Raw genomic sequence first — 20,665 nt, 5'->3', positions numbered from 1 at the left:
TGTTTGACATTCTTATAAAAATTGTCTTTCTTATAGCTATTACCTTGGATTCATTCTAAAAGTTGTCAAGTCAATGTTATTAACTATCGTGAAATCCAGAAAGTTACCTGGTCCAACTTTACGATTAGTGGTTAAAATGCTTTTCCTCCTCTAAAAACTGGTAGCAGTACTGTATTTTCTAATATTATATCTATAAATTTGAAGAATTCTGTAACTCCTATAATAAATATATCCACATTCCCCTAAGGTTTGCAATTATCAACATATTCAGCTAGTCAATTTTTATATGAGTGAAGCAATTCCAGACTTTTTTTTTGAAAATAAATTATTTATCTACTGTATTCTGTTCTGGTTATTCTCATGGAGAATGCCATTTGCTTTATACTGCTATTTCATATAAAATTCTTTTTATCTACAGATAATTTTTATTTGAAATTATTTCATACTTATTGAAAAATTACAAGAGTACAAAGAACCTTTCATTTAATGAACCATTTGAAAGTATGTTGTCAAAATGACGTCCTATCACCCCTAGTTTGATATGTTTCTTAATAAACATGACCATTGTCCTAAAATCCTAAATAACCAAACTATAACCCTCAAAATCAAGAAGTTTGTGTTAATAAGTGCTACTATCTTGTCCTCAGACCCCATTTGTGTTTTGCCAGTTTTCTTAGTAATGTCTTTCATAGCAAAGTGATCCAATTCAGGATCACATATCACATTTATTTGTCATATCTTTGTAGTTTCCTTCATTCAAGAAAGGTTCCTCATCTCTTCTTGATTTTCAAGGATGTGACACTTTTGAATGTTAAGGGAGAATTTTTTGTTTGTTTGGTTTTGTTGGTTGTGGATAATGGAGACATCTTTCCATCTGGTATATCTGGTGTTTCCTTGTGGTTAAGTTCAAGCTATGATTTTTGGCAAAAATACCACAAAAGTAATGTTATGTTCTTCTTGTGGCTGGTGGTACATGATTTTCATTTGTCCTATTATGGATGATGTTTACTTGGATCAGTTGATGAATTCCATTTTTATTTACTGGCATTTTAATATACCTCTTTATATTTTTAAAATAGTTGCTATAGGGATTATAATATACATTCTTAATTTACACTGTCAACTAGAATATTCTATCACTTCATGTACAATGCAGTTTTACAACTGTTTAGATCCTTCATGATCCACCCTATTAGTTATACTGCAGTTGCCATGTCTTTTGTATGACATATACATATATTATAAACCCCAGAAGAATATGCTACACCTTTTGCTTTAGACATTTACATGTATTTTAAGGACATTAAGGCCAAAAAAAAAAAACTTTCATATTGACCCAAATATTTGCCATCTCATTGATTTTTATTGTTTCCTGAAAATTAGTTTTCCTTTAGTACCATTTCCCTTCAGCCTGAAGAACTTTCTTATGGTAGTGCAGAGCTGCTGATAAAATTTTTTCTTAGTGTTCTATCTTATCATTCTGGATTTTTTTTTTTTCTTTCAACACTTACTGCAGTCTCTGGCATAGATCATTTCTGATAAGAAATCCACAGTAGTTTGTATTACTCAGTATACAAGGTTGATTCTCTCTATCTAACCCTGGATATTTCTGGAATTTTCTCTGGTTTTCAACAATTTGCTATCATGTACCTAGGGGGTTTGTTCTGTATTAACTCTGCTGGGGGTTTGCTGAGCTTTTTGAATCTATAAATTACATCTTTCGTTCAGTTTCAGAAAATCTCAGCCATTATTTCCTCAAAAATTTATCCTGCTCCATTCTCTTTCCTTTCCCTGTGGGACTCCCAACTACATAATGCAAAAAATACTTTTGATATTATTCTACAGGATCCTGAGGCTCTGTTTGTTTTTTTTCCCATATTTTTCTTTTTCTCTTCTCCATATGGGAAAATTTCTATTGATCTAGATCTTCAAGCTTGCTGATTATTTCCTCTGTCATTTTCATTCTATGGTTAGTCTATGCAGTGATTTTTAAAATTTTTCAGATTTTATCTGAATATTTTTCAGTTCTAGAATTTCATTTAGTTTTCTTTTATATTTTCTATTTTTCTGCGGAAAATTTCTATTTATAAGCATTTTCCCCTTTATCTCATTGAAATAATTTACTACAACTGCCTTAGAGTCCTTATCTGATCATTTCATTTGCGTCATCTCAGTGTTGACCTCTATTATCTTTTACTTTGAAAACGGGTCATAGTTTTCTGGTTCTTCACATATCAAGTAAATTTGGATTGTCTCTTAGATATTTTGAATGCTGTGCTGTAGAAACTGTAGATTTTATTATGTAATTCCATTTTTACTTTATAGAGACATTAAGTTGTTAAAACTCACACTGCAAACTTGGCCTTGCTGATTGTAGACAGCAGACCAAATCTCAGTTCATGATTTTTGTCTAGTTATAATCTGTTTTGAATCTGCCTTGCTTGTTCCTGGTTTGGGACTCAGCCAGACACTTGGGAACATTTATACCTAGAATTTTAGACTCCTATTGTCTAGATCTGTCCTTTACTGGATGTTCTTCCCTTCACTTTGCAGTGGCTTTGGTTGTCCCAAGCTCTGTCCTCTTTTCTTTAGGGCAAAAATATGGCTGGCATTCCATCAGAAGCTTAGCAGCCCAGGGTTTTAGTTATGACTGCAGCCTGTTCTCAGACTAAAAGTCTCAAAATAGGGAGGCACTTGGCTCTTTCAGTTGGTAGAACATGTAACTCTTGATCTCAGGGTTTTGAGTTCAAGCTCCACGTTAGGCATAGAGCTGACTTACAAAAACAAAACAAAACAAAACAAAACCCTTAGGGCTTTTTTCTTTTTATCCAATCAGCCATGGAGTAATGGAAAACTCACCCCATGCAGTGCCACCTTCTAAGTTCCAACTCCCCTCCAAAATACACCTACTCCTGTTCATTCTCAAGAACCTTCAGATTTGTGGAATTTTTTGTTGCTGCCCAGCATTTTTAGTTATCTGTAGGAAGGTTTGTCTATCAGAAACTTATTCCACTATACCAGAAGCATAATTCAGTCCCAACCTATTCTTAAGACAATGAAAAAGATCATATGTAAAAGATCACTAGCTTGCTTCTCATGGTTGGAAGCTGAAGAATATCTTCAGGAATAGAAATGAACATATAAAAATAGTTAAGCACTGCATAGTATATTTTGTTTAAATTAACACAGTATTAACCTTCACTAACATTCCAATTTTATTTCCTTATTATGCTCCCAAAATATGTGAACCATGGCAAAAATTAACACGTAATATTGGCTTACCTATTAATTCAATAAATATGGGCTTAATAGGTACCATGCAGTGTCCTTAGGCACTTGGAATGCAGTGTTTGAACAAATATCTGTACTCATGAGGTTTATATTCTAGTGTGAAAGACCAACAATGAATATATATATATGTAATAATACCAAGTCATGATAAAATGGAATAAGAAAAAATACAGCAGAATAGAATAGGGGAGAGGGATGGATTCACTGGTTTGAATATAATAGTCAGAGATGACATCTCTCAGGGAGTGACTTGAGTGACATGAGGGAGTGAGGCATGCAAGGATCCAAGGAAAGGCATTCCAGATAGAAAGAATATAATGGTCCTTAGATGATGAAGAATTTGGCTCATTTGAGAAATAGTAAGCTGGAGTGCAATAAGTGAGAGCAACTAGGTATTAGGAAGGAGGTTAAAGATATAGCTAGAACATGTTAGGTACGAACTCCAGTAGGCTCTGGTAATATTTTGGATTTTATCTGATGGAAGCTAGTGAAAGGTTAAGGATAGAGTGATAGATTTTATTCTTTAAAAACAAAAATGGCACTAGTTGCTATGTAGGGAGAACATTGTTGTTGGGGTAGAAGGGAAGCAGAGGAACTAACTAGGAAGGGAGTTTAGAGGTCCAGACAGGAGCTATGGTAGCTTGGACCAGGGCAATTACTAATGGAAGGGATGTGAAGTCAGATTCTGGATATATATATATATATTTTTTTTTTTTTAAAACAGAATTTGCTGATATACTGCGAGAGACATGAAAGAAGAAATTAGATCTCTTATTTTAATTATTATGAATTTGATTATTGATTTTTGGCATAATGGATAATTTGCATTCAGGGTCATTTTTCTTACTTTACTATGCTATCAATGAACCTATTTTTACTTGCTGATAATGCACTAATGCAAGTTGGTACACAGAGGATAGTCTTACTACATTCATCTGCAAATTGAATGGAATGTTGATTATAATGGATAAGTTCTGATTTTGGCATGTTTATATAACTTAATACTGTGATTACTCAATTCTCCCACTTTTGTTTATATACTTTACTGTAAATTTTATAATCAAATACAACACACATTTTGCCTTAACAGCAAGAAATGAAATTATCTGTACTATTGAAATACACCTATTCCAGGTTTTCAAAATGTGCATATGTGAAATAAAAAGCACAAAATTAAAAAGATTATGTAAACCTCACTAACAGTTTTAAATATATTATCTTGGTATTCTCAGACAATGAGTGTTCTATATTAGGATATCACTTGTATTAAGTTATAATTTCTAAGTAGAAATACAAACAGAAATCTGTTAAATTTATTTTGTAAAAAATCATCTATTTTTTCAGTGTTCTAAATCTGTCTTGATTCAAACATATACACATACATGTGTGTTACACAGAGCCATGTTGTCAAAACAGTAGGAGAATAAGAATACAATACTATGGTGTACTACTTGTTTTCAGTTTCCTAGGTCTAACTTCTAAATAGTTCATTTTACCAGGGCTGGTCAAGGCCCTAACCCCAACCTCCCAAATACTGACTGGTTGCCACAAAAAGTTAGTTTTACAATATAGAGTGTCTTCTAAGTCTAGTAGCAAGAATTACCTAATAATTCAATTAGGATCTGGAGATAAGAGAATATGTAAATCAAAACAAGGTCCACTCAAAGCCTAGAATCCATTTCAAAGCTATGGAAGTTTTTTTGTTTTGTTTTAAAAGAATCAGCTTTTGGTTTTATTGATTTTTCTCTATTGTGTATCAATATTCAGTATCATTGGTTTCTATTCTTTATTACTTCTTTCAATCTGCTTACTTTAGGTTTGCTCTTTTTCTATTTAACACAGAAACATAGATTATTAATTTGATATCTTTCATTTTTTTCTAATTTAATGCTATATATTTCCCATATACAATGCTGTCAGCTGACCCCCCAAATATTGATATAGTGCATTTTAATTTTTGTTTAGTTATAAATATTTCCTAAATTCCCCTTAATCATCCTTTTTGACTTATGGATTATTTATGTTAATTTCTAAGTGGTGATTTTTTAACGTGTTATTGGTTTCTAATTTAATTCTTCCATGGTTAGAGAACATATTTTGAATGGTTTGAAGTGTTTTAAATCTATTAATGTTTGTTTTATGACTTAGAGTATGGTCTTGGTAAATATTCTATACACACTTGAAAAAAAAAGTTCTATTCTGATATTGCTGGATTGACTGTTCTATGAATGTCATTTAGATCTAGCAGGTTGATGGTATTTTCAGTTCTTTTATATCCTTGCTGATTATCTGTCTACCAGGGTCTATCCATTACTAAGAGAAAAGTATTTACCCAACTATAATCATGGATATATTTCCTTCAGTTCTGTCAGTTTTTCTTTATGTATTCTGAAGAGGTTTTTAAGTGACTGCACATTTAAAATTGTCTTCTTGGTGATTTGACCCTTTTATTATTACAAAATGTCCATCTTTATTCCTGGTAATTTTCTTTGCTCTGGAAATCAAGTTGGTCTGATGTTAATATTGCTACTCCAGCTTTCTTTTGAGTAGCATTTTTATAGTAAATCTTTTCTCATCTTTTTACTTATCTATAATCACTATATTTGCAGTGAATTAATTATAGAGAACCTATAGTTCCATAATGCTTTTATCCATTCCATACCTTTAATTGGTATGTTTACACCATTTATATTTAATAATGAATTATTGATATGTTTGGATTTAGGTTAGGCCTACATTCTATTATGTTTTCTATTTGTCCTCCCTATTTGTTGTTGTTACTCTGCTTCTTCTATGCTTTCTTTTGTATCATTTAAACATATTTCAGTATTTCATTTTAACTTATTCATTTTTTACTATATTTCTTTGTATAGTTTTGTGTGTGTGTGTGTGTGTGTGTGTGTGCCTTGTTTAGATATTACAATAACCAGGGGCACCTGACTGGCTCAGACAATAGAATATGTGGCTCTTGATTTCAGGGTTATGAGCTTGAACCCCATGTTGGATGTGGAAATTACTTTAAAAAATCTTTAAAAGCTGTAACATCCATATTTTTCACAGTCCACTTAGAAAAAATAATTTTTCACTTGAAGAATTACATAGAAAGAATCATATATGACCCTGTATCCCCTCCCCTTTAATTTGTAGTTGTATTGGATATTACATCTACATAAATTGAAATCTCCATTAACACATTTTTTTTTTTTATTTATTTTTTTTTTTTTACTGTCAAATATGTTTCGAAGAACACAGGATGTTAAGTTTCCTTCTGGTATCATTTCCCTTCTGTTTAAAGAACTTCCTTTAGCAATTCTTTTAGAGCAAGTTAGGTGGCAATAAATACTTTTGCTTTCCTTAATGCTGAGAATGCCTTTATTTCACCTTTATTCTTAAAAGATTGTTTTGCTGAATATTATTATTCCATGCTGATACTTAACAAAAAAAAAAGGTTTTAAAAATGATGTGTAGTTTTCTTATGGTCTCGATTTCTGATGAGAAATCAGCAGTCATTTGAAATGATATTTCCCTATAAATTATGTGTCATTTTCTCTCGATGCTTTTAAATTGAGCTTCTGAAATCTGTATGCTATGCCCTTCATCAAGTTTGGAAAGTTTCTGGCTATTAATACTTAAAATACTTTTTATGCTTTTTACTTTTTGACTTTTTTGTAAAGATTTTATTTATTTATTCATGAGAGAGAGAGAGAGAGAGAGAGAGAGAGAGAGAGGCAGAGACACAGGCAGAGGGAGAAGCAGGCTCCATGCACGGAGCCCGATATGGGACTCAATTCTGGGACTCCAGGATTACACTGTGGGCTGAAGGCAGGTGCTAAACCGCTGAGCCACCCAGGGATCCCTACTTTTTGACTTCTGATAATACTTACTTGACAGTGGACTTTTTGATGATGTTCTATAGGTCCATAATCTTCTCTTCATTTTTTTTTTAATTCAATCTTCTTTTCCCGTTATTCAAATTGGATGATATTAATCTACCTTCACATTCTTAGCATCTTTCCTCTGTCCTTTTGATATGTTTTTCTTTTTTATTAATTTAAAATTTTATTTGAGAGAGAGCAAGCATGAGACAGGGTAGGGGGGAGCCGAGGGAGAGGGAGAAGTAGACTCCCCTCTGAATAGGGAGCCTGACTCAGGGCTTGATCCCAGGACCTTGAGATCATGACCTGAGCTGAAGGCAGATGCTTAACTGACTGAAGCACCAAGGCACCCTTTAAGTTTTTATTTACATTCCACTATAGTTGACAGTGTTGTATTAGTTTCAGGTGTACAATACAGTGACTCAACAGTTCCATATATCACCCAGTGCTCATCATAAGTGACTCCTTAATCCCCATCACCTATTTAACCCTACCCCCTATACTCTTCCCCTCTAGTAACCACCAGTTTGTTTTCTATAATTAAGAGTCTGTTTTTTCATTGCTCTCTATTTCCCTTTGCTCATTTGTTTTGTTTCTTAAATTCCACATATGGGTGAAACTGTATGGTATGTCTTTCTCTGACTGACTTATTTCACTTAGTATAATACTCTCTGGCTCCATCTGTATTGCTGTAAATGACAAGATTTCATTCATTTTATGGCTGAATAGTATTTCATTGTGTGTGTGTATACACACACACACACACACACATACACATCTTTACTGATGGGACACTTGGGCTGCTTCCATATCTTGGCTATTATAAACAATGATGTTATAAACATAGGGGTGCACATTATCTCTCGAATTAGTGTTCTTGTATTCTTTGGTACTCAGTAGTGCAACTGCTGGATTACAGGGTAGCTCTATTTTTAACTTTTTGAGGAAACTCCATACTGTTTTCCACCATGGCTGTACCAGTTTGCATTCCCACTAACAGTGTAAAAGGGCTCCTTTTTCTCCACATTCTTGCCAACACCAATTGTTCCTTGTGTTGATTTTAGCTTTTCTGAAAGGTGTGAGGTGATATATGTCATTGTAATTTTATTTGCACTCCCCTGATGGTAAGTGATGATGAGCATTTCTCAAGCGTCTAATGCATTATTGGGCATATTATTTGCAAGTATTTTCTCCCATTCCATAGGTTGCCTTTTTAGTTTTGTTGGTGGTTTCCTTCACTGTGCAGAAGCTTTGTATTTTGATATAGTCCCAATAGTTTATTTTTGCTTTTGTTTCCCTTGAGTCTGGAGACATATCTAGAAAGAAGTTGCTACGGCTATGTCAAAGAACTTACTGCTTGTGTTCTAGGATTTAATTTAATTTCAGGTCTCACTTTTAGGTTTTTAATCCATTTTGAATGTGCTTTTGTGTATGGTATAGGAAAGTGGTCCATTTTTCTTTCTTTTGCTTTTTGCTGTCCAGTTTCCCTACCATTTGTTGAAGAGACTGCCTTTTTCCCATTATATATTCTTTTTTGAAGATTAATTGACCATATAGTTATGGGTTTATATCGGGATTTTCTATTCTGTTCCATTGATCTATGTGTCTATTTTTGTGCCAGTACCATATTATGCTGATGACTATAACTTTGTAGTATAATTTGAAGTCCAGAATTGTGATGCCTCCAGTTTTTTCTTTTTTGAGACTGCTTTCGCTATTCAGGGTCTCTTCTGGTTCCATACAAACTTTAGAATTATTTATTCTAGTTTTGTGAAAAATGCTGTTGCTATTTTGACAGGGATTGCATTAAATGTGTAGACTGCTTTGGATAGTATAGATATTTTAACAATATTTGTTCTTTCAATCCATGGGCATGAGATACCTTTCCACTTCTATGTGTCATCTTCCATTTTTTCATCAGTGTTTTAAGTTTCCAGAGTACACCTCTTACACCTCTTTGGTTAGGTTTATTCCTAGGTATCTTATTATTTTTGATACAATTGTAAATGGGATTGTTTCGTTAATTTCTCTTTCTGATATTTCATTATTGGTGTGTAGAAATGCAACAGATTTCTCTACATTCATTTTATATCCTGCAACTTTACTGAATTTGGTTATCAGTTCCAACAGTTTTCTGGTGGAGTCTATTGGGTTTTCTAGTTATCATGACATCTGCAAATAGTAAAAGTTTTTTTTCTCCTTACCCTTACTTCCTCCCTTATCTGTATTATTCCACTTATATCAATGGACAGATCATCTAAGCAGAAAATCAACAAGGAAATACTGGCTTTGAATGACACACAGAACAGATGAATTTAACAGATATCTTCAGAATATTCCATCCTAAAATAGAATACACATTCTTTTCAAGTGCACATGGAACATTCTCCTGAATAGATCACATAGTATCCCACAAAACCAGCCTCAACAAATTCAAGATCAAAGTCATACCATGTATCTTTTCTGACCACATGCTATAAAACTAGAAGTCAACCCCAAGAAAAAATCTGGAAAGACCACACATATATAGAGTACATGGAAACAAATGAAAATGAAAACACAATGGTTCAAACCTCTGAGATGCAGTAAAAGCAGTTCATTTGTTCATTCGTTGTTCGTTCCTCTTTTTTTAAGAGAGAGTGAGCTGGTAGGGAGGGGCTGGATAGAGGAAAAGAGGGAGAGAATACTAAGCAGGCTCCACAACCAGCATGGAGCCTGACTCAGGGCTTGATCTTACTACTCTAAGATCATGACATGACCTGAAATCAAGAGTGAAATGCTTAACTGACTGAGCCACCCAGGCACTGCACAAAAGCAGTTTTAAGAGGAAAATTTATAGCAATACAGGCGTATCTGAAGAAGCAAGAAAAATGTCAAACCTAACGTAGTATCTAAAGGAGCTAGGAAAAGAACAAACAAAACCTAAAATGAGCAAAGGGAAGGAAGTAATAGAGATTAGCGCAGGAACCAATAATATACAAACTAAAAAAATCCAATAGAACAGATCAACGAAATCAGGAGCTGGTTTAAAAGAGCCCGTAAAATTGATAAACCTCTAGCCACATTTATCAAGAACAAAAGAGAAAGGACTCAAATAAAGTCACAAAGGAGAGAGGAGAAATAACAACCAATACCACAGAAATACAATTTTAAGAGAATATTATAAAAAACTACATGGTAACAAATTGGACAGCCTAGAAGAAATGGATAAATTCCCAGGAACATATAAACTACCAAACTGAAACATGAAAAAACAGAAAATTTGAACAGACTGATAACCAGTCAAGAAATTGAATCAGTAATCAACTCCCAACAAAGAAAAGTACAAGAACAGATGGCTTCCTAGGGGAACTCTACCAAACATTCAAAGAAGAATAAATACGGATTCTTCTCAAAGTAGTCAAAAAAAGTTGAAAAAGAAGGAAAACTTCCAAATTCATTCTATAAGGCCAGCATTATCCTGATACCAAAATTAGATAAAGATACCACTAAATAGAACTACAGCGGGGATCCCTGGGTGGCGCAGCGGTTTGGCGCCTGCCTTTGGCCCAGGGCGAGATCCTGGAGACCCGGGATCGAATCCCACATCGAGCTCCCGGTGCATGGAGCCTGCACCCTCTGTGTCTCTGCCTCTCTCTCTCTCTGTGTGTGACTATCATAAATAAAAAAAAAAAAAAAAAAAAAAAGAACTACAGGACCATCTCCCTGATGAATATAGATGCAAAAATCCTCAAAATACTAGCACACTGAATTTAATAATACATTAAAAAAAAATCATTCACCATGATCAAGTGGGATTTATTCCTGGGTTGCAAGGATCCTCAGTATTTGCAAATCAAATGCACACATCACATCAGTAAGATAATAATAAACATGATCATTTCAATAAAATCAGAAAAATCATTTGACAAAGTACAACATCCATTCATGAAAAACCCTCAACAAAGTGGGTTTAGAGGAAATATACCTCAACATAAAATAATAAAGGTATGGCCTTTATTGATGTGGAAAACCCACAGCTGATATCATCTTCAATGGAGAAAAACTGAGAGCTTTTCCCCGAAGGTCAGGAACAAGGCAAGGATGTGCACTTGCACCATTTCAATTTAACAGAGTATTGGAAGTCTAGGCCACGGCAACCAGACAACAAAAAGAAATCAATATAGTTTTTATTCTTTAATTGAATCTGTCCAGTGAGTTTTTATTTCAGTTATTGTTATGTCTCAATTTTAAAATGTTCACTCATCTTTGTTGTTATATTCTCTGGTTCTATACTGAGACTTTTTATTTCCCCATTTGTTTCAAGAATGTTCATCTCAACTTTGGGCATTTTTATAATAGCTGTTTTGAAGTTAGGTAAATATGTTGGATAACTTCAATGACTGTGTTACTTCGGCATTGGCATCAGCTGCTTTATCTCTTTCCAGGTGAATGTTTTCCTGGCTTTTGTATACTTAGTAATTTTGCATTGTATCCTGGACATTTCATATATTATGAGAGTCTGAGCATTACTTAAATTCCATGGAGACTGTTAATCATTTTGTTTTAAACATTCAACCTGGTTGCATTCAGGCCAATAGTTTTAACCAGCCTCATAGCAATCAATTAGTTATTTCTGTTTTCAAAAACTTTTGTGGTTTTTATTCAGGTGTAGTCCAAGTATATGCTACCCAGTGGCCAATCTAGAATTTGGGTCATAGTCTATCCTATAGTTTGGTTCTCAAAGTCTACGCATTATTTATCCTCAGACCCACACTCAGACCCACCATCCACACTGAGGTTAAGGCTGAGAGTCCACAAACAACTTTATGGAGTCGTGTTGCCCATCTCCTACCTCTCCCAATCTCCCTTGTACTTTCCAGTTCTCTGCAGCTCCCTTTTTTGATCTGCCAGCTAGAAAGCTGATGCTTTATGTACTCTACTCTGTCATACTCTTCGAGTGTGCCCTTGCCTGGGGCCAAGGGGTGGGAAAATAGAACAAAAGGAATGAGCATTTACCACAACTTTTTGGGACCATGAGGATTCTGTAGAAGGCGGGTCCCCTTCTTCAGAATTTTAGCTGTGAGTTCCCCACTGCCACTGTTGCTATTGTTGTTGCTGTTGAATACTTGAGATTGGTTAAGGGTTCATGCACAACAAAGTATAGAAAAGAATGCAGTATTTCCTTGTGTTTTGCTGATCATTAGCAAACTCCTTCCCACTCTTTGAGCTGGAACTTCTCCTGGAGCTCTGTCTGAACAGATGCTCAATTCTGGGTTTTAAGCAGCTTTAAGCCCAGGTAGTGGGGACACCTTAGGAAAGAAAAAAAAAAAAAAAAAAAAAGGAACAGTCACTGCTGGCTGGTGGCACATTAAAATATTAGTCTTCTTCAATTTTCCTATTTACTTCTCAGTCCTCAAGTAGCTGTCCATGCATTCAAATAGCTGGTCTATGCAGGTTTTACCATTGTATTCAGAGGGGGGATAGGGTGGAGTATGCTTACTTCAACTTACCCAGAAGTAGAACTTCCAAGGTAGCTTTATTTTTTTAAGATTTATTTATTCATTTTAGAGATAGAGAGAAAGAGAGAGAGGGAGAGCTCATGCACTTGTCAGCAGGCATAGGGGCAGAGAGGGAGGAAGAGAGAATCTCAAGGGGACTCCTCACTGAGCGCGGATGATCTCATGACCCCGAGGATCATGACCTAATCTAAAATCAAGAGTTGGACGCTCAGTTGATTGAGCCACCCCAGGCATTCCCTTCCAAGATTGCTTTTAATCACCTATCACTATGCTTATTTGAGATTGGCTTTTATGTTCTTCAAAGCCTAGGGCTATGGGATGTGGATAGTGGGGGAGACTACGTGGAGGTGGGAGTAGGTGAGAAATCTCTGATTTTCTACTCCGTTTGCTGTAAACTTAAATCCACTCTAAAAATAAAGTCTATTTTAAAAGTGTAGTGCTTCTCAAACTTCAGTCCATGTATTTTACCAAAGGTGACTCTGATCAAAATTTGAGAACAGTATTGGACATAGTCTGGGTTCCTCAGAAAGAATTGTCGAGGCAGAGGAATGGTGTGTTATTACTTTATTGGGGAGTAAAGTTATGGGAAAAGAATAATGAAGCAGGTAAGGAGAAGCGATCTGAGGTGTTAGTGAGCCGACCACTAAATGTGACTAATTATTAGATTTGGAGCAATCATCCCAGAAGCTGTACAGAGTGTCACAAGACTGTCCGTGATGAACAGGGAATATGGAAAGAGGCCAGTGGTTTCCCTGCTGGGTTATGTATGTTTTGGAATGGTAGTGGCGAGGGAATGGGCGCAAAAATAGGAAGCTCTGAAACAGGAAATGAGGGATGTGGGGCACTGTCAAATTGTACCTACATATGATGACTGGAACCTGTAAGCAGAGGCAGGAACAAGAGAGTGAGCCTGAGAGAATCTGAAATGTCTAAATGTCTAAAACACGTCTGAAACAATACCTTAAAAAAGTTAAGAAAACTGTCAGGTTGTGATGCCCGGGTGGCTCAGTTACACTTCTGTCTCAGGGTTGGGTCATGATCTCAGAGTCCTGGGATGGAGCCCTGCTTTGGGCTCTCTGCTCAGCATGGAGTCTGCTTCTTCCTCTCCTTCTGCCCCTCTCCCCAACCATGCTCTCTCTCGCACACTCTCTCAAATAAGTAAAAACCTTTAAAAAAAAAATCTGTCAGATTACTTGCATAGTTTTAGACATGGAACTACAAAGTGTCATGATATTTTTCACCATGGGTTCTTTCTGTACTAGGCTGGGTTCTAGCTACCTAGTTATTCCCAGTGAATTTCTTTGGCCCTTACTGAACAAATGTACCATTTGGAAGTTTCCAGGTGGTCTCAACTGAACCATGTGAAAGTGCTATCATTCACCTGCTCTGTGCCTACAAAATGGCAATATCATATGGTTCAGTTTAATAGAATATGTTAAGACTTTCCACAGAGAACCCTAAAAACTAATATATCTGTTTAGAAAACATTTAAGATAGAAATCAGAGAACAGGATCTTGGATGGTGAGTGGATATTTAAAACAAGAGTGACCAAGATGTGCAAAAAAGATGAAATAAAGGATTTATTGAGCTTCCTCAATTAAAGATCAAACATTCAAAGCACAATTGCTGCCCTTCCAAATGAAGCTCATGCACACCTCCCTAAAGTAAATGAATAGAGCCAAAGTCTAGAATAATTTTGAGGAAAACAAAATCATTTTTAAAAATATAAAAGTCTAGAATAATTTTGAGGAAAACAAAATCATTTTTAAAAATATAATATAGGCTGTAAAGAGCCTTCTTACTATGCAGAACCTATCAATTCATTATGTGTTCATTTTCTGGCTTCCAGGCTATGGCCTGAGCTTATGGAGCAAGCAACTGTACCATAAGCCATCTATCCATTGATGTCTACACAGATTTGGAAGCAATCTGAAATCATTTTTCTGAAAGTTAGCCCAGATCAGACTTTTATCCAGGGCACCACTGCCCCCTCCCACTCCATACTATTATTCTCTGTAAGAAATCAGAGATTTGGGTCCTTTCTTTATAATTAAAGTTTACGCTTGTAGATACACTACACATTTTTTCTGCTTGGAGTTGATTAGAGGATTATCTCAGTAAATGCATGTATACTGATATTCAGGTCTCTTGAAAAACAATTTGAAGTAGGGCTAAAAGAAAAAAAGATGAAAAGAAAATCAATTAATTGAATAATCTCAAGGTTTCCTTAGAATAAGACACTCTAGTGTTATGGTTTTTCATTTTGTTATAAAGCCACCCTAGGATGTAGCTACTTTTTTTCAGTTTGTTTCTGGGAGGTAAAATACATAAGACATATAAATATATATAAATATATTTAATAAAAATAAGAATGTAATTAAGTTAAACACAGAGTACCGTATAATCTTTAAGCCTAAAATAAGGTCTTCTTTACAGTGCTAGTAATTCTGCTGATACATTAAAAAGAAATATAATTGCAGGGTTCCTAACCATAGTTGCTGTTTGAATACTATTTTACTGTAGGGACCTATTGATAGAAAGATTAATAGTTTACTACATTAAGGTATTTCATAAAATACTTGGAAGAATTTATAAGCTTTTCCAAAAGAGATATAACAAGCAGAAATACTCAGTACTCAACACAGAACTTTTCTACATGGGAAATGAGCATAAACTTAAGAAATAGACTACAGTTCTTTCTTGAGACTAGAACAAGCCTGAGACTTCCTCTCCATAGTAAGTGGGTATTTCTCAATCTTTCTATGATTAGAAAATAAGAGAGAATGTGTGTGTGTGTGTGTGTGTGTGTGTGTGTGTGTGTGTGAGAGAGAGAGAGAGAGAGAGAGAGAGAGAGAGAGAGAGAAACTAATTTGGGGCCTCATCCTTTGTGGATATATGCCATATCACCAGTCACACGGTGAAAATTTAGCACATGGAGGCATAACCATGAAGTTTATAAGAAAATATTTTTAGCTATAGTTGTTAATTGTGGTCACTTAACTTGAAATGTATATCCATCGGTAGCCTGGGTGGCTTAATCAGTTAAGTGTCCAACTCCTGACTTCAGCTCAGGTCATGATCTCATGGGTCATGGGGACTGAGCACCATGTTGGGCTCCCTGCTTGGTCGGAGTCTGCTTGAGATTCTTTCCCTACCTCTCCTTTTGCCTATCGCCTGACTCATGCTCTAAAAATAAATAAATCTTAAAAAAAAAATAACCCACATATCCACAAATTGAATTATAAATATTTCCACATTTTACCATATATATTTTAAGACATCAACATTAGTTATCCTTTATGTCAAAATATCAGCAAAAGTCACTGGGAAATCTGGAGGTTGAAGCCACATGCTTGGGGATAACCTGTGTGTGTGGTTTTATTTTAAAATACCAACATGCCCAGGGGCACTTGGGTGGCTCAGTGGTTTAAGCGTCTGACTCTTGAGTTAGCTCAGGTTGTGATCTCAGGGTGGTGAGACTGAGCCCTGCATTGGCCTCCACGCTCAGCATGGAGTCCATTTAGGACTCTCTCCCCCTCTACTTTTTCTCCTCCCCAATTCATGTGCACGCTCTCTCTTTCCCTCTCTCTCTCAAATGAATAAATACATCTTTAAAATATTAACATGTCTGATGTTTCAGAATCTGTCCAGTGTGTTGCTACTCATTTAAAGAAAAGGAAGGAAAAAGACTTCAGAAGGCCAGGGCATCAATCTTACCAAGGGAGAAAAAAAGATTTCAAAGAGTATTACTTTATAGGCATTTGAATCTATTCCATTTTAGAAAATCTTTAGTTTTTTGACAGACCTCATAGATGTTAAGAACATAGGTTCTGGAACCAGATAGTTTAGGCTTAAAATCCAGGGTCCTCTGTTTATTTGCATCCTAACAGGAGTTGACAGTTTTTATGTGCAGCCCCAGACAGTAAACACTATTGTGGACCACATTACAGTATATGTTGCTCCTTTTTTTTTCTTAATTAATCCATTAAAAATATAAAATTATTAGCTCAAGGGACATCTAGAGCCAGATTGGTAGTTTGCTGACAAATGAACTATACAAGAGAGGTAGGAAGTCAAGATGGTTAAATGAATTAATATATGTAAGGTGCTTAGAAAGTTCCTGGCACATAGTAAAAGCTACAAAAATGTTTATTACTACTCATATCTAACCAAATTTCGTTTTCAAAATACCTACTATTTCTCTATGACCAGTAGCATTACTTGGTGACTTCAAATTTCGAAAAGGATTTAATTTGTCCCTCTTGGTTTATTCTAAATCACCAGAAAAGGTTTAGCACTATATGTTGATGAAACTCCATGTGTGGCATTAAAATCGAGTGATCAGAAGGAAGAATCAGTAACGGTTCTGAGGCAGTCCCTTGTAAATCCCAGCAGGAGCATCCTTAATGAGAAAGATTCACTATGAAAATAAAATAACTGAGTTACCTGAAACATTCAATTAAACACAATCACAAAAAAAAAAAAAAAACCCCACAGTCACTAATTTTCTATTATAGTATTCTTTTCCAGTCACAGAAATGGACAAATCTATTTTAAATCCATTTAAGTGAATATTTAATCAGTTTTATTTATTTTTTAAACTAAGAACTAAGAGAATAATCAGCAGAAAATATGCACAGTTAAAATGCTATAGCATTTTAATGTACCAGAGTTATAAGCAGGATGTATTTGCCTTAAGTATTCTCAAGAGTAATTTCATATTTATGGAAATCACGTGTTATGCCAAAAATTCCAAAGGAAAAAAATAACATTAGCAATCAAAAAATAATTCACAATTTTTAACAGACAACCAATAAATGAAAAACAAATATTAAAACTCTGCTCTTTTGTGATTTACAAGACACATAGGGCCAAATATAAATATTTAAACACAATACATACAATAAGTTTTGACACTTTACAAAATATTTATATTGAAATGTAGAGCTTAATGAATTGAACTTTCTAACAGAGTGATGTCTAAACATGAAAAAACATTTGCTTGAGCTTTAATGCAATAAATTTTAATTGTATACTACGTTAAATACAAATGCAATAAACTCAGCTTATACATGCTTTTATGGCATCCTGTAGCCCAATGTGCTTCTACGTAATAATCTTCACGTGAAAATGTAAAACAGGGATCCCTGGGTGGCGCAGCGGTTTGGCGCCTGCCTTTGGCCCAGGGCGCGATCCTGGAGACCCGGGATCGAATCCCACGTCAGGCTCCCGGTGCATGGAGCCTGCTTCTCCCTCTGCCTATGTCTCTGCCTCTCTCTCTCTCTCTCTCTGTGTGACTATCATAAATAAATGAAAAAAAAATTAAAAAAAAAAAAAAGAAAATGTAAAACAGAATAGATATTTATGGAGTATAAACTAGATTTGGAGATCACAGAAACTAAGGAAAAAGTCAGTACTTTGCTTTCTTTTAAATGTTTACATAGGTGTGAATTACTGTAGTTTGTGGAATATTAATTAATTTAGTATCAACATAGTTTTAATAGTTATTTTTATTAGTCATTTATGCCCAGAGTTGAAAATCTGAAGTGTTCAGAGACTGAAAACAAGTAAAAATTAAAAACAAAACAAAAAAGTAGTCACTTTTCTGACTTTCCTACCCCATCCTGGTCTCCCACTCCGATGAGAGCCTTTTCAGTCCTTTTAGTTATCCTTATGGCAGGTAGCTCTGTATTTCTAATATTATAATACTCTTTTCTCTTGAATCCATCTATCCTAAACAGATGGTTTGGTTCTAAATCCCAGCACCAGCATTTAGCAGTGACATTCTGCAAATGACTTTTTCAGGTCTCTGTTTCCTTGTCTATAAAACAAATAATAAAACCTACCTTTATCACACAAGTTTAATGTGAGAATTAAATAATGCAAAATCTAGTATGTGTGAAAATATCTAGCTCAAAATACAGTGTTCATATAGCGACAGCTATTATGATGATGATGACGATGATGGTAGATGAAGATTTGAATTCTAATATACCCTTTCTCCATCCTCCTAAACTATCCTATCTTCCTAAACTACAGCATATAAGTATTTTGTTAAACTACATTCAGTGTTTTTATGTCCTTTTTATATTCGAGGCAACCCTAATAAGAATCTCACTTTGTATCCTCATCAAAACAATTTTTTTCTAAGTTATTCATTCATGAGAGACACACAGAGAGGCAGAGACATAGGCAGAGGGAGAAGCAGGCTCCATGTAGGGAGCCCAATGTGGGACTTGATCCCAGGACCCTGGGATCATGACCTGAGCCAAAGGCAGATGCTCAACAACTGAGCCACCCAGGTGGACCCCTCATCCAAACAATTTACGAGAGGCTTGCAAGCTAGCTAAAATAAAATGCTGGACTATTAAGATATTCTGGATAACTTTTAATTTCCCCAATTCTAAACCATTGGGATTCCTGGACTGAAACTGATTTATAGAATTTTACTGTAGTTTTAAAATGATTTTATTCAAATCTCTAGGACATGTACCAGTACCACAGTTACCATAACACACCCCTATTACTCACTTACCTTTTGCCTCCTGTTTTTAAAAATTTTTTAAATAGTTTATTTATTTGAGAGAGAGACATAGCGAGAGAGCATGAGTAGGGAGGAGAGGGAGAAGCAGGGAGCCTGATGCAGGGCTCCATCCCAGGATTCCGGGACTATGACCCAAGCCAAAGGCATATGCTCAACCGACTGAGTCACCCAGGTGCCCTTTGCCTCCTGTTTTTATCATTTTCACAGCTAAGGACGTTTAAAATGTTATATATTGTACACTACAGTTCTTTATATGCAATGTTTTTCAGGATTGACACCATTGCTCTGTATATTCTTTTCTAGTGGTTAATTTAAAATGAAATCTTCTATTCAGAGTTCACAATTAAAAGTGGCCTCTAAGTTTTGAGAACTAACACAATTTGCACAGAGTAGATGCCTGAGATGTGTCTAAAATTCTAAAGGACATTTTTGTAGCAATTTTTGCTCAGGGAAAACATATTTTGGTGAGTCACAATCTATTTTAACAAAGTGCTATAGTAATTGGAGACATTTTAAAGAAAGAAACAAGAAGTCAGTTAAAATAATTATTGAAGAATCACATTCATTTTTATACCTCTTAATTTTAAAATGCAAGATAATCATTTAGCCAATGAAATAAAATTAGATGCTATGTATGAAAAGGTTCTCAAATTAACCCTCATTACATTTTAAGTTCTCTAAGGATAAATAATATATCTTATTTACCTTGTATCACCATTGACTAGGACAATGCCAAGTAGTATAGGTACAGAGAGTTTTAATACACATTCACTGGATAAATAAATTCAGCTTAACTTGGTCTCAGATAATTTACAAATGCTTGACTGTAAAACACTAAATATTACGTTGACATAGCATTATTCTTTTCAGTGTAAACAAAGTACACTAGTTGGTACACTGCATGTTTTATTGATAATCACACATAGTAAAAATTTTATGTATATATATTAATTATCCATGGTCCCTTATAAATATTTAAAGCTCTTTTTCCAAGCACAATCATACTGCAAAGTCATACCATTAACTAAATTTTAGAAGATAATTTAAAAAATAAAATACACTAAAGGTATTAGAAATCATGATGCGATATTGAGATGGCTTATAACTCTGACTTTAAATATTCTAATTACAATCAAATGTAGACTTCTACCGAGAAGTTGATAATTCTGGGGAAGGAGCCCTTCTGAGGAAATATTTAGTTTTAATATAATTAATGGTCACATTAGAATACCTGAAGTCCTATGTTCTTAAAAAGCTCATTCAGAGTCCATAAATGCAAGCAGAAGATTATTAAGTATTCTTAGATGCACAAACATCTTTTAAAAAATTTGAAGTATTCAGTTGCCTTAAGATACATTCCTTGAATTGAAAATTGTTGAAGTTTCCAAATACTATCTTTTCATGTCTTCACAGCCTGGATCTGATCTGATAACAAAAAACGAACAAAAAACTA

The 20,665-nt window shown here is 34.8% G+C and overlaps 1 protein-coding gene across 16 annotated transcripts in view; it reads right to left on the bottom strand.

The window, feature by feature from the left end:
• ARL6 (ADP ribosylation factor like GTPase 6) overlaps positions 1-20,665 on the bottom strand; it is a 62,106-nt gene that overhangs the window by 3,440 nt on the left and 38,001 nt on the right. For 4 of the 16 annotated variants that reach the window (XM_035710075.2, XM_035710077.2, XM_035710076.2 and 1 more), the window contains one exon: positions 17,231-20,637. In XM_035710075.2, the coding sequence (XP_035565968.1) occupies positions 20,612-20,637 (26 nt within the window). In that variant the 3' untranslated portion in view covers positions 17,231-20,611. Of the gene's footprint in view, positions 1-10,943; positions 12,458-13,627; positions 13,834-14,224; positions 14,840-15,902; positions 17,089-17,230; positions 20,638-20,665 lie in introns of those variants that run through there. The other 12 variants (XR_007407965.1, XR_007407964.1, XR_004811716.2 and 9 more) reach the window with 10 other exon arrangements.

Source organism: Canis lupus, chromosome 33, assembly GCF_003254725.2.
Source record: "Canis lupus dingo isolate Sandy chromosome 33, ASM325472v2, whole genome shotgun sequence".
NCBI lineage: Eukaryota > Metazoa > Chordata > Mammalia > Carnivora > Canidae > Canis > Canis lupus.
The sequence above is the reverse complement of the archived record's forward strand: the minus strand, read 5'-3'. Positions and strand labels throughout refer to the sequence as shown.